The sequence below is a fragment of the Cryptomeria japonica genome, chromosome 7 (genome assembly GCF_030272615.1).
Source record: "Cryptomeria japonica chromosome 7, Sugi_1.0, whole genome shotgun sequence".
Lineage (NCBI taxonomy): Eukaryota > Viridiplantae > Streptophyta > Pinopsida > Cupressales > Cupressaceae > Cryptomeria > Cryptomeria japonica.
This window is the reverse complement of record NC_081411.1, coordinates 311,146,978-311,168,732: the sequence shown is the minus strand read 5'-3', so window position 1 is coordinate 311,168,732 and position 21,755 is coordinate 311,146,978. Positions and strand designations below refer to the sequence as shown.

Below are 21,755 nucleotides of genomic sequence, written 5' to 3'. Positions count from 1 at the left end.
TTGTCCTTGTGTTTACAGCTTTCCATTGTTTAATCTTAATTCTGCAATCTTGTTACTAGTTCATACTTGCACTTTGGGATTAGGAATTGAACTTGTATCATTTTATCTTTCAATTACAACAAAGGAATAGAAATCCTAATAGGTAGCCCGTGGCTCTCTCTTCCACAAAAAGAAGTAGCCAATTGTGTGATACCTCTAGGCTCTTTCGTATTCCACAATGTGTGTCAAAAGGTAGGATTAGGACATGTTAGCCTAGTCTCGCTTTTTCCCCTACACAGTAGCATCATCTAACAAGAAGTTCCATATGCTTGTATATTCATCCAGTTTATTTTCATTGTCAACTTCATCTTCACACTCTTCTTTGGATGGTTCCTCACATGTAGGTTGGACATCTGTATTTGCAGTTCTTTTGGTTGGATTTCTGTCAGTAATATTGATAACATCGAGAATCTTTTTGTTGATGCAAGACAACAATGTTTCTTGACACAAATCTTCTAGAGATACTCCAACAATATGGGTACATTCTTCTTTGAAATTCATGTCATTTGACGACATGATCAAACCGAAAATAGATCTAGACAAATCTGGGGCATAAGTTTTCATCTTTGCCTTTATGGTTGATTCTGTTGAGCAAGATGTGTTTGTATCTTTAGCAATTTCCAAAACAAGCACCGCTTCAAAAACAATTTCCATCTTTGTATTGGCTTCTAGACTGTAAATTGATCCTCTCCCAACCTTGAAACATTCCCTGAAAGCAAGAGGTCCTTGTACTTGATTATCCAACTTTTGCATGTTGTTGATTCTATAGTCAACAGTACCTTTGGCTAGGCGGTCAATGTTTGACATTGACTTAGGTAGAAGGATACCTTCATTCGACATAAATATATTCTCACAACAAGTTTCTGAATTATCAAAAGGTTCAAGGCACAAATCAAGTGCAATAGACTTAGCTTGTCAAAGATAACTAATCTTGTAGAATGCTTTCCCATAATGTCGCCAATAGACTGTTTCCCCTTAACATTGTCACTGTTACTTGTGACTATGGCATCTCATCTTATTAGTGCCTTGAATAAGACTGATATCTCCTTCCTCTACAAGACCTTGTAACTATGCACTCATGATATCAATAATGATAGATCATTTCAGGTTCTTTCTTGTTTCACCACGGAGCTCTCTGTCATAACCTTATGAGTCATATGGACTTTTATTTTTTTTAAACTGCAACCTTGATCCCTCTAACAATTATGTTTGGCAGTGAGTTCATTTGCTGTCCTCTACAAGTTTCAGGACTGAACTTTTCTGTGCTTCTTTGAGTTCCTTGGGTGACCTTTAAGTCCTTCAGACTTTCATGTGGACTATCTTCATGCATGTTGCACTTTTTAAATAACAGTCTTGAAAAACTCTAAATGGCTGTGAGATGTTGCCGTCACTGCCACATTTGTGCTTGTCAACTGTTCTTTGGGTTGCTCCCTGTCTACAGTGAATGCATTGGGCAGGTTGTATCGACTTTTTCTTTTATGAGGGCTAACATTAGATGTTTTGAGATCCTCTTCATGTCTTTCCTTTATTGATGCAAGCTTTGACCCTTTGTAACTGTCACTTGTTACTCCTTTTATGACTGTTCCAAATGATTGTCCTTCTTGATCTGTTGCTGTCTTTGACTATCCCCTGTACTCCTTATAAAGTGACTACACCGTATTTGCAAGGGTTTGTATGTATCAACAACAGCAACATTTGCTTGATAGGATTTCACTATCCTTGCTTACATCCTCTAAGACATGTGACCTGTGGCGTGAATGATTGCTGTCCATACTGACTTTATTTCTTGTCTGTATCATTTTCTGAAATATGACTGCATGCCTTTGTGAATTGATCACTGTGATTGTATCTTTGATTATATGCATCCCTTCTATAATTGTGTTTAATGTTATCTTGCATTGTGTTAGAAAATGTCTTCGTTATGATTCTGAAAATGCATTGTATTCCTTATTATTCGCTGCCCACTGAGTCTGAAAAACTGAATGTTGCATTTTCTATACTTAGTCTACAGCTTTCTGTATGCACTGCATATCTCATTAGCATGCATAAATACCTTGTCCACGTCCTTTAAAAGGAGAGTCTTATCATGCTTATTGGCTGATCATGCGATCACATACTCGCATTTTGCTACTCTTTTTCTTTTTATCACCAGCTCTGATGTAATTTCATTGTATGAGACCTTGCTATCGTTTCACATGAGCTGGGCTCAACCCTTGTGGGAGCCTCATTCATCTCCACTCATTTTTGTGAATTTTATGACCAGCAAGCTGTCCTTTTTCCTAATCCTGCACATGAAACAAACATATTAGCAAAAATATGCATATGTATGGTGATTTTCCTTTGATCTGATATTTGCCTTTCGAGATCCCTTTGTGACGCGAGTTATATGCATCTGATGCATGTAGGGATCATATATATATATGCGTGCATTAGTACACATGTTAGGAATGTAGTCAGCCATTACTTGGAACAAAATGTTCTAACGCATTGCATATTTTAACTCTTTTGCAAATACCAGAAGGAAAGCAGATACGGACCAGGGTTAAGCAGCAAAACAAAGGCAACATTGAGTCTACTTCAACTGTTCCAGTCATTCAGGCAATGACTGGTTCCATTCTCAACATGCCTTCTTCATTTTTTTTGTACTTGTGTATACATATCTGTATATTTCTTTTCTGCACTTGATGCATGTAGCTAGTCTCAGGGCTCTTTGTGTGGGATGCACGTTTGAATATTAATAAATACTTCTCCTTTTGATGAGATGTCTCTTTCTTTTGTTGTTACAGACTATAAGTATTTAAAAATACCATCTTTAGCTCATTCCTTAGTGCAGTTGGAAACACAAAAAATAGAGAAGTAGTACACACTTGTTTCATTTTGTAAAACTAGCATATCTTAACCTATTTTTCAGCTAGAAGCGAAAAATAAGTAACAGGAAGAAGAAAAGAAGAAGAAGGAAGAGGAAGATAAAGAAAAGCAAAAAGGGAAGGAAGAAGAAAAGAAGAAGAAGGAAATGGAAGAGAAAGAAGAGGAGAAGAGGAAGGAAGCTGAAAAGAAAAAGAAAGAAGAAGAAGACAAGGAACAAGAAAAGAAGAAGGAAGCAGAGAAAAAGAAGGAAGAAGAAGACAAGGCAGCGGAAGCGGTGAAGAGCATAGAGATGGAGACTCCGAAGGCAACCGGGAGTCAAGCCAAACCGGCTGATATCTCCAGTCCTATCGATCTCCAGTCTGCAAGTGAATCGGAGCTAATGCAGAGCATCAAGGTTGCTCAAGAGCGCCTTGAAATCATTCAAAGGAAAAAGGAGCAAGATATAATTCAAGCGGCTATAGACACCCTTACACCGGTTTGATCCCCAGTGCCAATCTTCCCAACACTGAATCATCACTAGCACAGCTTAAGCTACTATGTACTGTAGTGGATGATCAGGTGCAGAGCCTGGAAGAAGCAGCTGAGACAAATGTCAAGAAAGAGCATCAAAAGGCTCTTAACATTGCTCTGGTGAAGAAGTTGAATGAACTCCGGTCTGAACTACTGAAAGACCAAAAGGATATAAGGGACACTTTGGATGAGGGAAACCTGCTACTAAGCAAAATCTGTCAACCCCATCTATTCTACGATGATGTGCTAACCCAGAAGCAAAAGCTTCAAACGGACTTACAGTCTTACTTAAGCACATTTAAGCCACCTTATGATTCCTTTGCAACTTATGGGCAAACCGTTCACCGGTTCCAGATCCAGTCAGCCAAAATGGAGCAAGAGATCAGTACATGGTCTAGAGATTTGCAGGAGCTATAACTAGTTTTACTTCCACGTCTGCAAATTCTTCAGAAGTGTTATCTGAACCTGGATGCCTTGACAGTTACGCAAGAGATGAGCACAGTTGATGCGATGGAAGAACAAGTATCCCAAATGCAAACAGAGAAAGAAGTGACCACCTCCCTACTTGAGTCCTGGTCTCTATCAATGAAACAATTTTTGCAAGACTATAAATCGGTTTTTGACAAATATTATTCCTTGTCATAAACTTTTATTATTTTAATATCTAGTGGAAATAGGGTTGTTCAACGGTACTTTGTCATTGTTGGCAAAGGGGGAGAAGTACTCTATCTATTTTGGAGAAGTATCTGGTTTTAAAATTTTGCTATATGCTTTCATATATGCTATATGCTCTGATATCTCAATGTTTATGCTCTGTATGCAAAATTGCTATACATTGTATTGATTAAGGGATAGTGTATATGTTTAGGAGGAGCAATTTTGTTAATGGCATGTTTTTGTTGTAAAACACTTAGATGTCAAAATTTTATTTTCCTAAGTGTTGCCATCAATGCCAAAGGGGGAGATTGTTGGCATTTTTGATGTTTATGTTGTGATTGTCATTGATGGACACACACTTGCATTAAGATCCCCTTATATGTATGAGCTAGAGCTCAACCGGTATTTGTTCCAACCGGTATGTTGTATTCTGGTCTTTAGACTATTGGTGATTTTGCAGAATGTGTTTCCCGGTCTAAAGCGGCATGTCGACCCCAAGCGGTTCGTAGATCTCAAGCGGTACGAGGGAGCAAAGCGGCATAACACATTCTTACCAGTCTTCATTTTTGTTAAACCGGCAACCAGTATTTTATATGAATCGGTAATACTCTGTGATGAGTTACCAACCGGCATTTTGTGATGAGTTACCAATCCACCGATTGTTTGACTGTGCCGACACACTGACGGTGCTTCTTGTGTCGTGTTACTAAGTATGTCTAGATTCGTTGAACCTAGGAAATTGTAATGTAATCCTATTGGACCGACATGGAATTAGATTCCTTTAAAAGGACATCATGTCAAGGGTTTTAGGTTGTTGTTGAAAGGGTTTGTGTTTTGCTAGGGTTTAAGGTGAGTTGTCGTAAGAACGATCTTATCTGAGAAGATCAGGTTGTAACTGAGTCAGAGATAGAGAAGACTGAAGTAATGCTGGAATGCATTTGCTGTGAGCTATACTGGATCTAACCAAGCAGTCTGTGCTATTAGATAGATCAAACACTTGTTGATTACTCACATTTTTGACAAGTCTGTAGCCCTTAACCGGGTAGGCCCAAAAGCCTTTTGTAAAATCCTCTAACAAGGTGGTTCACCTCTGTGAATCTAAAATCCTCTAGCAAGGTAGTATTTAATCGGACTTATCTCCTAACAGAGATTGAGATTTCTAACAGGATCTGTTCTGGTGAAGAACATTGTAAGACCTTAACCGGTCTGACCTTAACGGGTCTAGTTTCTATTCTGCAGATAATGACTTGTGAGTTCCATCTCGCCGTGGTTTTTCCCATTTGGGTTTCCACGACAAATGTCTTGTGTTATGGTTGTATTGCTTTTGTGGGTGAATGTTTTATTTGCATTTTGGTTTGCATGTGTGCTAACCGGTCTGTCTGTTAAACTGTTTTACCGGTTTATCCTCAGACTGTTTAAGTGTTTTAGTGCAGTGATTTTTGGCATACTAATTCACCCTCCCCCCCTCTTAGTATTCATCAATGATGTCCCATCTGTTGGGAAAAAATGTACAATGTATGTCAAATAGCACACAGATCAATCAGAACAGTTTACAAGGTAATCAAACACAAAATGCAAAGAGCAGTTCTACCAAACAACGATTCAACAAAATAACAATCAGAGGCAGCCTAAAGCAACAGGTTCAAACACTCCTGCTAGACCTTTCCAACTTACTTTCATTCAGAGAGAGGCACTACTAGTTGTTAATGAGACTCCTATACCATTGGAAGATGTGTTAAGGCATGCCTGCTCTGAGTAAGATACCCTTCTTCAGCCACTTAAGGGTAATCTAACCTTCAATGAATTATGGATCAAAAGAAGAAGAATGGTGGAAAAGCTGATTACAAAGGACCAGCATTTCAAAGGGGACTTATAGTATGCCTTGCGTAAGGTTACTCTTGATCATTTTGATGGTACTCATAAGTGTTTAGCTAGAGCTTGGGTGCATAAGTTAGACAACTATCTAGCTCTAAAACTTATGGCTGAGGATGAGGCAATTCAGTTTGCCACTTTGCATTTGGATGGAGTTGCACATGAGTGGTGGTCAAAGAAACGAGACTTGAACTCGGCAAGGCCGACTCGACTTGGGACTCGGACTCGAGAGTCAAAACTCGGCTCAAACTCGGCAAAGTGAAAAACTCAAGAAATTTAGAGATTTTTAAAAATTTAATACTTGTTTCATGCACCCTTTATTAAATACACCTTAAAGACACAATTACATCATCAAATAGAAGCTAATTTGATTACATACACAAGTATACATCAATCACATAAGCATAAATGCAAATTGTAGCTGAAGGAAATAACAAACATAGATATATAAATCATAGTTGGACTACTCGCGACTCGGCTCGACTTGCCAAGCCCCTGAGAAAAAAACTTGGGAAAAACTCGAAAAAACTCGGCAACGTAAAAACACGCTTAATTTTAATAAAAAATGCATTTTTTTTGCAAAATTTAATGAGAAGATGCATCCAATGAGTCAATAAATGATAAGACAAAAGAAACAAGATGATTCTAGATATATTTAAATGCAAAGTGTCTACAAAATCACATCCTCATGAGGAATGCTAATCGCTGGAAGCAAAATAGTAAATAGTTTTTGTAAAAACAAAAGTAAATACATCATTACAAATTACAATTACAACTTCCTCTTCCCAGTGGAGATCTTCCCAGTTCTGAGGGTGAGAAAAAGAGGGGTAGAGGGATAGGTGTAGATCTTGGTGGAGATCTACAAACGCGCAATATTTGAAATTTCATCATTCATACTGATAGCTTCAAACTTTCAACTCTAAAATGTATAATACCAAGATTTCTTCAATGTTAATTATGTTGTTATATGGAGCCTAATCAGACTCGGAGGTTAAATTTTCCCTACCTCCATCAGCGCAATTTCCCCCTATATTTTTTGACAGGGGTTTGGGGTCAAGGGGCAACACCCCTTGCGAGGTCCAGGGGCAGCATGTCGTGAGGCCAAAGGACTTTTATTATTTTATACAGGCGTCGAGTGTTATTTTTCTATTGCTTCTCCTCACAACTCACCTTTCTCCTCCTATTTTGCCAAATGAATGAAATGAAGTTCACTTTTAGGCTCAAAGCATAATATAAACCAAAAAAAATCAATTCAAAACATATTAGAGATTGTGTTTTTTTTAACTTAAAATTGCATGCCACCGGTCGAGTTTGGGAGTTGGGACTCACCAAACTCGGCAATTTTGGGTGATTTTTTGACCCAAACTCGTCCGAGTCTGAATCCACTGGACTCGGCGAGCATGTCTCGTCTCGGAAATCGCTCAAGCTCTATCAGCTGGGTGTGAATGTTGTTGCTTATGATCTGGGCCCAGTTGAATTTAGACTTCCCAGCGAAGACTTGCTCTGCAAATTAGAACATCCACTCCTCAAAGTAGTTGGATTTAGGGAGTCCCATAACTCGGATGAGCAATGTGACCATATCCCCATGTTCATTATGAAAATCACTTCTAGGGTCTTCTTCACAATTTTGGCGCTTGGAGGCGTTTTCTCCTTGTACCACTCTTCGTTGATCAGTGCTTTGCATCGGGCCGGATTCATATCATATGCCCCTTGTGCTTCATCTATAGTTGTGGCTGTGGGATTGTTTGGAAAGGGAATGTCAAATGCATCGCCAATGGCCTCAGGAGTGAAGTTGGCGATGGTCATGTTCTCAAGGAGCACCAGTTTGGAATTCGGCTGATAATGTCGGGCAGCCTCTACCACTAGCTCATAGTTCTGTACTGCTGGGGGAAATCCCGCCGCTTGGGCGATGCCACTTTCCACCATCTATCTAGGCTTGCCATATGTGTTAGGTGAGAAGACCCAATTCCTGAAGTCTTGAATGTCAATATGGCCAAGGTCGGTATCACTGACATTGTCCCAGGCGCTTTGCACTTTGGACTCCCTCAATCCTCCTCTCTGATATTGATACTTCATCCTTTCAACCTTGCGTGGGATATCTGATTTGGAAGCTCGCGATGTCTCGGCTGCAATGGGCATTTTTGATGATTCTACCGCCCATTTAGGCATTTATCCTGCACAACCGGACACGGATTACGAGGGGATACAGAAGAAGTAGGGCGGGTTAGATAGAAAATATTCCAGCATGCCAGGATTAATTCAAAATTTAGATTGGACATGGAGCGACATTTCTAGCTAAAAGGGCTTGATTAAATTTTAACCACAGCATTCATGAAGATTTTTTATTACGAATTTATACTTAACGCTTTCTGGATTTTGGTTTAATTTTCAACAGAGACAAAGCATGAAAAATTCTCCTAAGTTTGAAAATGCAATTTTTGGTTAAACCTTAGGAGTGAATTCTAAATTTTGACTGCTTTGAACAATGTTTTACAAGCGAAAGAGATACAGATTTCAAAAATTTAAGCATTTTAATCAAATTTCGCACATACGTCTGTTTGATTTATAAGCATTTCAGATGATCAAGGAAGACAAAGCATACTTACCTGACGAAAACGGATGGTGAAGAATTGCCCGGCCTTGCTACGTGAAGGTGAATGGATGTTTCTGCAAAGTTTCGAATTCCGACGGTTATCTCCTTGATTTAAATTTTTTTGCGGTTGTTTGACGAAAGAGAATGTATCATTTTAAATGGTTTTCTTACCCTGGGTAATTGGCAATCTGAATTTGAATGATTTGGAATAGTTTATGCAGCGTTTTACCTTGAATTACCTTGGATCGTGCGAAATTAGCTTTCTTTCCCTTTCAAAATCGGACATGGTCTCCTTTACACGAAATGCAGCAGCGTGGAGGGGGTTTATCAATTTTGAATTTCCATATCTGGGGCTGTGCGCAGCGATTTCGGAGAAGTAGAGGACTTTAGAATTTCAAACGTTTTTACCTTTCAACTTCGGACCGTTTGGCGAATGTGGAGGCCCTTCGAAATTTAAACTTTGCTTTTTGCCCAGCTTGCGTGAACTTCGGAGCATATGGATGCCTCTTTTTGCGATTTCACATAACTTCGGCCCTATGGGATTTCGCGATTTCTTTTAATGCCTCTAGCGAATTTCGGAGGTTTCGGGTTTTCAGCGAACTGGAGATTTTCGGAGCACTTAACCTGTTTCGCAAATTTTCAAAACATCGGACCCTATGACGCCTATGTTCGCATGCTTTCGCCCCTTCGAATTTCGGAACACCTTCTGCGGAGGTTTCGCGATCTTGCCCCTTTGGAGTTTCGGGCGTTTTGAAGCATATTTTGTGATTTCTTTTACTTATAGAAATTTCGGACCAAACGAATGATTTTGCAAATCTCGGGGCTCTTGGATGTTTTCGCTATTTAGAAGATTTTTTGGACCAAATGAAATATTATGCAAAATCGATGTATTTTGAAATTTCGGAGCTAGGGTCCGAAGTTAGAGGTTTAAAGCGAATTTCGGACCCAAAGGGGCTTTTCGCAACTTTTAACACTATTCACATTTTCTAATTTTTTGTCCCAAGGTCCGAAAATGGTCATTTAAGTGATTTTCGAACCTTGAAGGAGCTTTTGCAAGATTTCATGTTTTTCACATTTCGCCCCCAGAGTCCGAAAATGGACGTTTTAAGTGTTTTTCGGAGCTTATAGCATATTTGGCGAATTTTAAAGGAAACTTCGGACCTAAACGCCACTTTTCCAACTTCAATATATTTTCAATTTACCCCCCAGGGTCCAAAAATGAGAGACTTAAGGTGAATTTCGGACCTAGACCATCCTTTTGCAAAATTTCGGAGCTCTCAACACCTTTTGCGATGTGTCATTTTTTGAAATTTTGGAGCTAAGGTCCGAATTTGGGGTTTAAAGTGTATTTCGGACCTGGAGGAGCTTTTCGCAATTTTTAACACTTTCGCATTCTCCAGTTTTCGCCCCAGGGTCCGAAAATGGGCATTTAAAGTGATTTTCGAACCTAAACCCACCTTTGCTATATTTAAAAAACATTTTCGGACCAAGTAACACATTTTGAATTTTAAAATTTTCGCCCCAGGGTCCGAAATTCGGCCCCTTGGGCGATTTTAGCAAATTCCCAACCTTGTGAAATTTTAATCTTTTGGCCTCTGGGTCCGAAATTCGGCCCAGGAGGCAATTTTGGGATTTTTAGCAAAATTTCAGACTCTAGACTAGTATTCGCCAGATTCTACAAAATTGGATTTCGGAGGCTTCGGAATCCTAAGGCATTTGGGCAAGTTTCGCAGCCTCAGTATTTTGGCCAGGAAATTCGCTCCACCAACAGGCGAAAATCATCCTTTACTCAAATCCCACAAACATCGCGGAGACAAACCTTGTGCAGTCTACTTCATAGCTCTTCATGCGAAAAACGACGACTTTGGTCCTCGTGCGACCTTTAGACACACTGCTCTTGCTTGGCGGGCTTCGCCAATTTCCATCACCTTACGCCTATCCAAGGCGATTTTCAAAATTTCGAACAAACTCTTGGCATTCGCGCCCGAGGACTAGACTAGCCGGGTGGATTCATCGGCTCTTTCACTTTACATCACCACTTAACGGACCAGTCGCAAACTCGCTCGAAAGGACACGAGACACTCCGCACGAAACTCAATAGGGTGAGGACGAAAGGCTCAAAAACAGGAAGGGGGACCCTGTCAGCGACAGGGAGCGTGTGCAACACACAACAGATAGGCTAACGATCCACTCAGCTAATTACTGTTGAGAAGGGGACATTACAGTTGGAAAGGCTTCTTGCATGCTTCCATTTCATCCTAGTGCTAGTGCTTCTGCCAGTGGTAGTGGGAGTATTAGCATTGGTCCTAGAGTTTGTAAATCTACGATAGATTCATATTTTGAACCACGCACTACTCTTGGTGCCAAACTGTGGCTTGAGAGCATGGGTTGGAACAAGAAAGTACATGATGCAGCTAGACGTGCAATTGGCCAATTTTGGTACTATTGCACCTTCCCATTCTTTGCAGGTAGGTAATTCTTTTTTATTTGATTGTTCTAAAATTTATAGTTTGCTTTGTCTAATAAATTTTTATTGGATATACTTATCTTATTTAATTTATTTGTGACAAGTCTCCTTATTGGCTAAACGTGGTTGATGCCATAAATATTTGTGGAGCGGGGTTCAAAGGCTCTTCTAAATCTGACTTAAGTCACCTAATTTTGATAGAAACGGTGGCTGATGTAACAACCACATTGGAGGAGCAAGGAGAGATATGGAGCAAAAAGGATTCCACCATCACAACCAATGGTGGGACCGATAAGAGAAATAGGATACTCCTAAAGTTTCTTGTGTCTTCTGCAAGTGATTGATCATTTGCTTCCCTCAATGCATTGAATAATTTAATTTTGATCTAGAGATTAATGATTTTATTTTATGATTCATTAAATGATCATTGATTTTTCTTTATTTTCAAATTTCAAGTGGTACCATGTTCCTCAAGTCCATTGATGCTTCTGCACATTCAAAAAATGCTACATTCCTATGTGAGGCTATGGAGAAGGTCATACTTAAGGTGGGTGAGGAGAATGTAGTTCAAGTGGTGACTAATAATGGAGCAAATTATATGTTGTTGTGGGTAGACTATTGATAAAAAGGCACCCGACTATATTTTGGTCTCTGTGTCGTGCCCATTACCTTGACCTCATATTGAAGGAGGCCAAGATGTGTAGATAAGGCCAAAAATATTTGCAAGTTTGCGTACAATAAGGCCAAAAATATTTGCAAGTTTGCGTACAATTATTCATGGGTCCTTAGCCTGACGAGGCAATACACGAGGCGGATTGAGTTAGCTTGTCCTAGAATCATTAGATTTGCCACCAATTTTATCACATTACAATTATTTCTTCGATCAAAGGTAGCTTTGAGGCGTATGTTTGTTGGTGAGAAGTGGACTTCGTCATCCTAGCTAGGACAATTGTAGGGATTGATGTGGCGGATTACATTTTTTATGAGCCAGGCTTTTGGGCCCCTTGTGCAAATATTGTGAAGGTAAAATTTTCATAGATTCTACATTATGTTTTAATTTTTATTCATATTTCTCTTTTATTTGCTTATTTTCATTCACACTTAACTATTAATTTTTCACAATATTTGCAATTCATTGAGCCCTTGGTAGTTCTCCTAAGAGTTGTTGATGGGGAGAAGCCCAAATTGGGCTACATATATGAGGGCATGAATAGGGCCAATGATACCATTAGATCCGTCTATGCAGGAGATGAGAGTAACTATCATCCCATTTGGGAGATCACTGCAAGTAGATGTCACCTCCAACTTCACAAGCCCCTCCATGCAGCCACTTATTACCTCAACCAGGCATTCCATTTCCACCTTGATTTCAAGGCGGATGAGGATGTTCTTAAAGGGCTCTACTCAATGATAAAGTAGATGTCACCTAGTGATACTAGCACTATAATCCATGTGATAGAGGTCTTTTCTAATGCAAAAGGGGAGGTCTTCTCTCGTCAAATTTGATAAGAAAATTGGACTAAAATGCAACCACGTAAAAATATATTTTAAGGGCATAATTTTAATTTTACATTATTTAATTTATTATTAAATGTATAAGTTGAAACTTAAAGTCCTAAAATTGGAAATGAGACCAGTTTCTTTTTCTTTTTCTCATCTCAGATAGATGGTGGCAAATGTTTGGTCCTAAAACACCAAATCTTCAAAGGATAACCATTCGCATTTTGAGCCAACACAATTGGAGTATGTTTGAGCACATACACTTCAAGAGGCGCAATAGTCTGTCTGTGGAGAGGTTGAATAATCTAGTGTTTGTTCATTACAACCTCCATCCTAGACAGAGATAGGTTTTGGATCATGAGTCCACCCCGATCACACTAGAGGAGGTTGATCCAAAATCTGAGTGGATCACTGAGGCTATGGTTCCTATCTTTAGTGACGAGGACCTTGATTGGGTCAACCATGCAGATAGAAATGCTGCTGTAGCAATGGCAAAGGAGGATAGAGCACGAGTAGACACAACTTATTTTGGTGAGGGTGGCATGGAGTCACAGGCAGAGACTATGGTTGTTGAATCATCCAAGACATACCTTAGATGCTTTCATAGGAGATATGTAGGCTCCTCTGAGCCATAGACCTTGTACTTATTGTTTTGATGTTTGTGTGGAACATTTGATGTCATGGTTTCATATTCCATGAGTTTTGTATACATCTGGCAATATTTATATATCTAAGTTTGTTATTTCCTTCAACTACAATTTGCACTTATACTAATGTGATCGATGTATACTTGTGTATGTGATCAGATTAGCTTCTATTTGATGTGTTATTGTGTTTTTAAGGTTTATTTAATAAAGGGTGAATTTAAAAAGTTTTATATCCTTAAAAATCTCTAAATTTGTTAGGTTTTTTTAGTTTACCGAGTCTTCGCAGAGTTTATTTGCCTAATCGAGTCACCCTTGTTGAGTCCACACTGAGTCCGAGTCTCGTTTCTATTGTTAGAGGGAGCTAATACCAATCATCCCAGTACCTTACAAACATCATACGAGGCGCAAGGATGAGATAGAGAAACCAATTAAGCGGCTTTTGGATTTGGGGCTTATTAGACCAAGTAAGAGTCCATTTTCTTCTTTTGTTGTACTGGGGAAGAAGGATGGAACTATGTGTGTGTATTGATTATAGGGTGTTGAATAAAAAGACTATGAAGAATAGATACCCCATTTTGTGTATAGATGATTTCATTGATGACCTACATGGAGCAGTTTATTTTTCCAAGATAAACTTGAGATCAGGATACCATAAAATTAGGGTCAGACGGAAGGACATAGAGAAGACAATATTCAGATGTCACTTTGGCCACTTTGACTTTCTTGTTATCTCATTTGGTTTGACTAATGCACCTACCACATTTCAATCATCAATGAACAAGATATTTCGTAAGCAGTTACATAAATTCGTTTTGATCATTTTTAATGATATCATCATTTTCAGCAGGTCATGGGAAGAGCACTTGAAACATTTGGATGAAGTTTTGGGTATCCTTGAGAATGAGTCTTTGATTGCTAAGAAGTCCAAGTGTGAATTTGGAATGATAGAATTATTAAATCTTGGACACATAATCAGATCCAAGGGAATTAGTGTTGATCCTGAGAAAATCAAAGCCTTTCTTGATTAGCCTCCACCTACAAATCTTTCACAATTGAAGGGTTTCTTTGAGCTATGTGGTTTCTATAGAAGGTTTGTCAAAGAATTTTCTCAATCAGCTGTCCTACTTACAGATTTAATCGAAAAAGGAGTCTACACTTGTTTTGAAACAATGCAGAAAACTTTTGATCACTTTAAACATTTGATGAGAACAAGTATTGTTCTAGCAATTTCAAATTTTACTAAGCCTTTTGAGCTTGAGTGTGATCCTTTAGGTGAAGATATTGGGGTTGTCCTAATGCAAAACAAACACCCTATTGCATTTTACAATAGGAATTTAAGAGGAAGTGAGAAGAGTTATCCAATGCATGATAAGAAGATGTTAGTCATAATGCATAATTTGACTAAATTCAGGCAATACTTGATTGGAGGGAGATCCATTGTTAAAACAGATCATAATAGCCTCAATTTCTAAATAAAAAAGATCTCAATAATAGGCAACAAAAATGGGTTAGCAAACTCCAAGTTTATGATTTGACATTGAATATGTCAAGGGGAAGAGAAACATAGTGGTTGATGCATTGCCAAGAACTCCACATTTGCACTAAATTTCATAGATAGCAACATATTGGAAGGAGAAAATATAATAATTATATGCAAAGATTGAACTTTCCAATAGCATTCTAGATGGCCCATTATAGGATGACAGGAGTAAGATAAGAGAGGGTCTCATTTTCTAGATGGAAAGAATAATGTTAGTTCCTAAAACTAAGATTAGAATGCAAATTTTTAAAACATTTCAGGATAATCCTATGGCTAGTCACCTGTTGATGTGTTTTTCGTGCACATGCGAACACAGAATAAAATACCAAGGTATCTTATCCTCTCTTGAACAAAGCTTCCCAACTACTGAAGATCTCGCCAAAGGATCAGTCGGAGTAACTCCAAGGTTCTAATATGTAGGTTCTCTACGTGTGGATAAGCTCTTTGCCGTACGATGTGATTTTGCTGAAATGACAAGGGGACTTACATTCGATGACCTGAACGTCTGATTTGCTGGAATCACAAGTCCTATTTACTAACTAGAAGATAAAGAAATGGCAAAAGATACAAGGTTCAGGAAGTCTACTCTAAGACCTAGAATGCGAGAAGATGAATGAATGACTAGGAGGAATCCTACTGGGTTGGGTCTCACCATCAGGTTGAACAATTCAACACCAACTCAGTGCAATCTTCTAAGGGATGTTTCAAATATGTCCAAATCGTACACCATCAGATACTGATCACCATTCAAGATAATGCGCAAACAACAGAGGTGCTATGACTCGAGATTAAGCTTGTTCTATGTCAGTTGACCACGCAAGGCGCTCTTACAGTCAGCAAAAGGCTAGTGGTTTGGACTAGGTGGATTCCATGCGAGTGCATTCAATAACTTCTTTCATTCAATTTAATTATCTATCATCTAAAATGAAGATTCAATAAGAGACCATGCATATTGCAAAGAAACAACACACTTCACCATAACTTCAATGAAAATGGAGTTTATTTACTATCAATGGCAACAATTTCTTGCCTTGTCCTCCTAATCTATTCTAATGGCTATTCTATCGGCTGACTATTCACCCACTATTAACCTTTACAAATGAGGAGCCAGGGCTTTATATAGAGAGCCCTTTACAAATTGACGGCTCTGATTGACTTACAACCAATGGCTAGGATTGCAAGATAGAAACTCTAATTAGGGTTTATTACAACAAACTTCCTTAGCCAATTAGGAAATTACATTCCAAGGGCGAGGACCAATAAGAAGCAGGGGTAGGTACATCAAAGTTTGTGCCGCCTCCGGTAAATTAGGTACATTGAATCTGGTCATGCTGAGGTGGACCAATTCAACTGGAAGAATTATGATTGAAATGCCACCTTTTCTAACGCTTGTGACTTGGTTGATCCTCTTCAGTCTTTTGACATGATGAATGATGTACTTCCTTTGTTTGACCAGGCCTCCTTATTGTCAAGTCTTTCTTCTCCGATAGCACACCTCCGCTTGGAAGTGCTAGCAAAGCCCTTTCTTTGTCATCTTGTGAAAGAATGAAGTCTTGAGGTTAACTCGAACTCCTTGAACAAAGCACCTTGAGTCTTCTCTTTTGCCTGTGGAACGTCCTTGATGATGATGGACTGGAAGTGGTCGTCCTTGCCCTGGCCTAGTCTTCTACCATCTACAAAACCAAAGGATGATTAAGCACATATGACATTCATTTCAACATAGCATCTTCCACCTTAAATCATTAACAATAAGGCATTAGAGTGAAGTTTGCTCAAGATCCTCCCCAGGGACAGGCCCTATAAGAATTTCGCTATGGACCCTTTGGAAGGGTCGGGAGCGAAATTTGCAATTTAGCTCAAATTTCATCATTTTTTTGCCTTGAATTCCTCTTGACCTTTGAATTGCTTTCTCCTAAAGATATCATTGATTTGACCCCAAAAAAGACCAAAAAGAGGATTTCGCTCTGGACCTTGCCCAAGGACAGGACCTATAAGGAATTTAGCTCTGGACCCCTTGGAAGGGTCAGGAGCAAAATTTGCATTTTAGGACAAAATCTTCACATTTTGTGACCACAACTTGCTCAAATGCACGTCTAAGGATGCCTTTAATCTCAATCAACACTAGGCTTGATGCGAAATTGGAGCAAAATAGAGGTTTTAAGAATTTCGCTCTGGACCCTTTGGAAGGGTCAGGATTGAAATTCACATTCTAGGACAAATTCTATCATTTCTCTACTCCAAAATGCCTTCCAAGGCAAGCACACACTAGTCTTCTCTTCACCAAAGCCTAGGAATCCACAACTTGACCTTCATCATGAGCAAATTAGGTGAAGTTGAGAATTTCGCTTTGGACCCTTTGGAAGGGTCAGGAGCAAAATTCTTGACTTGCTTGTTTTCCTTTACCAAGGTCTATCCTTTTCACTCTCTATACTTGGACTCTCATCTTTGGATCCTTCTCTCATGTATGCAACACTTTGTTTGACCTCAAAATGGCTAGAAAGGAGAATTTCGCTAAAAATCATGGCTAGGGACAGGACCTATCTAGGATTTCGCTCTGGACCCTTTAGAAGGGTCAAGAGCGAAATTCTAGTTTTAGACTTATTTCTTGACTTCCTTCACTTCAATTCACCTAACAAGGCAGGAATACCTCACTCAACTCCATTTCTTCCAATTTGTTATTACTTGATTCTCCATTTGAATCCTTCTCTCAACTTGACAACACTTACTTGGCCTCAAAAATGGCTAATAAGGAGAATTTCGCCAAAAACCATGGCTAGGGACAGGACCTATTTAGGATTTCGCCTTGGACCCTTTGGAAGGGTCAGGAGCGAAATCCTTGTCCTAGCCTAAAATTTTCATCTTTGGAGGCAACAATCCATTCAAGGGCAATCCTAGGGCCATCTCCCAACTTCTCCCACCTTGGTCTAGGCTTAGCTTGGCATAAAAATGAAAGGAAAAGGTAGTTTTAAGGAATTTCACTCTGGACCCTTTGGAAGGGTCAGGAGCGAAATTCATGATTTGGCTCAATTCCTTCAAATTTGATAATCACTAGCAAGTCAAAACCACACCTAAGGACACTTCCAATCCTAATTCACCTTGAACCACCCTAGACTTGACATAAAATTGAGGGAAAAGAGTGGTTTTGCGAAATTTCGCTCTAGACCCTTTGGAAGGGTCAGGAGCGAATTTCTCATTCTAGACTGGACTCTTTGTAATGACCCTTACTATAAAGGCCACTAATAAACCCCAAATCTGAACTGAGACAATATGTCAAACACTTGGCATGCACTGAATTGTTTTGTTTGTGATGTAGTGTTTCAATATGATAGTTGTTTTGAGCATCAAGTACAATTGAGATAACAATACCAATATTGAAATGTAACACAATAAACAATAATGAAACTCTAAATATTCATGCAAGGACTTCAATGCTAATATATCATGAATTTCCCAAATTCTGATTGCATTGTTCAGTAGACTAATTTTCTAAAAATGTATGACTCTTACAAACTCTTACACATGAGCACTGAATTTATGACAAGAGAATGTATAAACTATCACACATGAACAATGACCTTGCAATGCACCTTCTCTACTATATCAATCCAACTACAAGATAGCAATGTCTAATTACAATGGACTGTTTTCTGAATACATATATGACTGTTACAACTGTGCACTTCTATCATAAAAATTGACAACAAAAACCATGCAATGGAAACTGGAAATCGCTCCTTGAACTCCGATTATGAAATGATGATGAAAGGAGGACTAGACTATCCCAAGAATGCCTTGCTGTCACTACCGTACTGTCCCTGCTGCAGGTCGTACCTGGGTCGTACTGTGCGGCTGCAGTACCAAATTTTGAGCTGGGATGAATTCAAAACCCTTATTCACCAAATACAAGCCCTCAAATCAACCTTCAATTGAAATCCAACATGAAATGGCTGAGTACCATCTCCAATAACGCAACCCTTCAGAAGATATTTCACTTCCTCAGTTATGCTAATCTAAGGGAGTTATCGTTCCCAAAGATCAATGATATTTGCAGACCTTCAAGCTCCACAAATGCTCAAGTAGATGCACTAGAGAAAATAGACTTCGATGCCAAATGAGAGACCCATGGGGTCTATTTATACACATAATAGAATCTTCTAGAAGCCTCTTAGTCTTTCTAGAAGTATCCATAACTTTCTAGAAGTATCCATAATAGAATCTTCTAGAAGCCTCTTAGTCTTTCTAGAAGTATCCATGACTTTCTAGAAGTATCCATAATAGAATCTTCTAGAAGCCTCATTGCACTTTTTAGATAAAAAGTTACTTCATAAACTAAAAAGTGCACCTCAATAACATTTTGGCCCCAAATAAAAAGTAATAATAAATATAATGTCTCCAAGAGCATAATGAGCCATCCAATCACCAAATAAACGCCAAAATGACTCTCTCATCACAACCATCTGCCTACGAGAGTCTGGAATAGGCAAATCCACGTAAAGTGTCATGTCATACTAAAGAGGGGACATGACAGTCCGCCCTTCCTGAAATTGCTTGGCCTCAAGCAATCTCAATGCAGGATGCTGCAAAATGGCTTCAGTCTCCCAAGTGGCATCCTCAACAAGAAGATCTCTCCACTTCACCAAATACTCCCTGATAACTCTCCTGCGGAGCTGTTTCTCCCTACTATCCAAAATAGACTCTGGCACCAGTATCAACTTCCCCTCATCATCCAAGGGTGGTAGCACTGTGGAAGGCACAACATGCTGTCCTAATGCCTTCTTGAGGCGCGACACATGGAACACATTGTGCACCCTGCTATCTGCTGGAAGCTCAAGCTCATAAGCCAACTCTCCTACCGGCCTGATAATCCTGAAAGGCCCATAATAGCACGGCTTAAGCTTTTCTAACCCACTCTTCTTAAGAGTAGACTGTCTATAGGGCTGAAGCATGAGGTAAACCATCATCAGTTGAGGAGATTTGTATTGGTTTTCTTCGATGACATTTTGGTATACAACAGATCATGGCAGGAACATCTTGAGCATCTGGAGACAGTATTAAGCATATTGCAGAAGGAGTCCTTGTATGCCAAGGAGTCCAAGTCTGATTTGGGTATGACTGAGCTCTTGTATTTAGGACATATTATCAGTGCAAAGGGAGTAAGGATGGATCCTGATAAGATCCGTGCTATAGTAGAGTGGCCTATTCCTGAGAACTTGACACAGTTGAGAGGGTTCCTGGGCCTATGTGGCTTCTACCGCAGATTCGTTAGTGGATACTCATGACATGCAGCCCCTATGACAGATTTGCTGAAGAAGGGGGCCTTTGATTGGACACCGGAGGCACAAACTTGCTTTGACAGGTTCAAGGAGATCATGACCTCATGCCCGGTGTTAGCCTTGCCTGATTTCTCGAAGCCATTTGAGCTTCAATGTGATGCATCCGGCGATGGTATAGGTGTTGTGTTGATGCAGGACAAGCACCCTATTGCATATGAGAGCAGGAAACTCCGTGGTCCAGAGAGATCTTTCAGCATCTATGACAAGGAGATGTTAGCCATCATGCACGCATTGGCTAAGTTTAGACAGTATCTAGTGGGTGGTAAGTTTTGTATTAAAACTGACCACAACAGTTTGAGGCATTTCCTTAGTCAAAGAGATCTCAACGATAGACAGCAGAACTGGGTGAGTAAGCTACAAGCTTACGATTTTGACATATCATACGTGAGAGGGACTCAGAATGTGGTAGCGGATGCATTGTCACGTAGACCACATCTGAGTGCATTGATTGAAATATCAGAGGATTGGAGACATATGATAGTGGCAGAGTATGCTAGAGACCCATGGGCGTCAAGGATAGTTGATGGGTCAGTTATTGATACCCGGTATACACTTGTAGATGATTTGATTATCTACAAGAGTAGGATATTTCTAGTCCCAGGATCAAAGGTGAAGCAATCTATATTGAGGGCTCTTCATGATTCACCTACAATTGGTCACCCCGGGTACTTCAAGACATATAGACAGGTTCGGGAGCGGTTCACTTGGAAAGGGCTTAAGTCAGATGTTTTGCAGTATGTTCGTGAGTGCCCTGTTTGTCAGCAGAACAAACAAGAGCATACCTTTCCAGCTGGGCTCCTACAGCCACTTCCCATTCCAGATCAGAAGTAGGAATGCATATCTATGGTCTTCATTACGGGCTTGCCCAAGGCTCAAGGGCATGATTGCATCTACGTAGTAGTGGATAGACTGACGAAGTATGCACACTTCTTTCCCATCACTACTACTTACACAGCAGTACAGTTAGCTGAGGTCTTCTTCAGAGGGGTCTTCAGATTGCATGGGATACCCCGCAGCATAGTGAGTGACAGGGACAGTAGATTTTTGAGTCACTTTTGGCAGGAGGTATTCAGACTTTGTGGCACTGAACTTACACCTAGCACTAGTTATCACCCACAGACGGATGGACAGACGGAGATAGTGAACAAGTGGGTGGAAGGTTAATTGAGGAATTACGTGGTTGGTCAGCAGAGGGCATGGGTGAGATGGATTCATTTGTAGTTCCACGTGCTGGGGATTTGCTTCAGGAGAGCAAGGACATTGTTGATGCCCTCAAGGATAATATGGCCAGGGCACAGAATTAGTACAAGCAGTACGCAGATCGGAAGCGGATTGAGAGGAGTTTTGAGGTTGGTGATATGGTTTACCTCATGCTTCAGCCCTATAGACAGTCTACTCTTAAGAAGAGTGGGTCAGAAAAGCTTAAGCCGCGCTATTATGGGCCTTTCAGGATTATCAGGCCGGTAGGAGAGTTGGCTTATGAGCTTGAGCTTCCAGCAGATAGCAGGGTGCACAATGTGTTCCATGTGTTGCGCCTCAAGAAGGCATTAGGACAGCATGTTGTGCCTTCCACAGTGCTACCACCCTTGGATGATGAGGGGAAGTTGATATTGGTGCCAGAGTCTATTTTGAATAGTAGGGAGAAACAGCTCCGCAGGAGAGTTATCAGGGAGTATTTGGTGAAGTGGAGAGATCTTCCTGTTGAGGATGCAACTTGGGAGACTGAAGC

General features: G+C 39.8%; 1 protein-coding gene across 1 annotated transcript; it reads right to left on the bottom strand.

The window, feature by feature from the left end:
• Positions 1-270: 270 nt before the first annotated feature.
• On the bottom strand, positions 271-19,651 carry LOC131856708 (uncharacterized). The gene is made up of 2 exons (XM_059208600.1): positions 19,247-19,651; positions 271-945 (listed from the first exon to the last, which is right to left on the bottom strand). Exons 1-2 carry the CDS (start codon positions 19,649-19,651, stop codon positions 271-273), a joined length of 1,080 nt encoding a protein of 359 aa, XP_059064583.1.
• Positions 19,652-21,755: the final 2,104 nt, after the last annotated feature.

Coding starts and splice junctions, on each gene's coding strand:
- LOC131856708 (XM_059208600.1), bottom strand. CDS start 19,651: ATGGTTTACCTCATGCTTCAGCCCTATAGACAGTCTACTCTTAAGAAG. Junction 946..19,246: donor CTGCATTGAGATTGCTTGAG/GCCAAGCAATTT, acceptor TGACAAGCTAAG/TCTATTGCACTTGATTTGTG.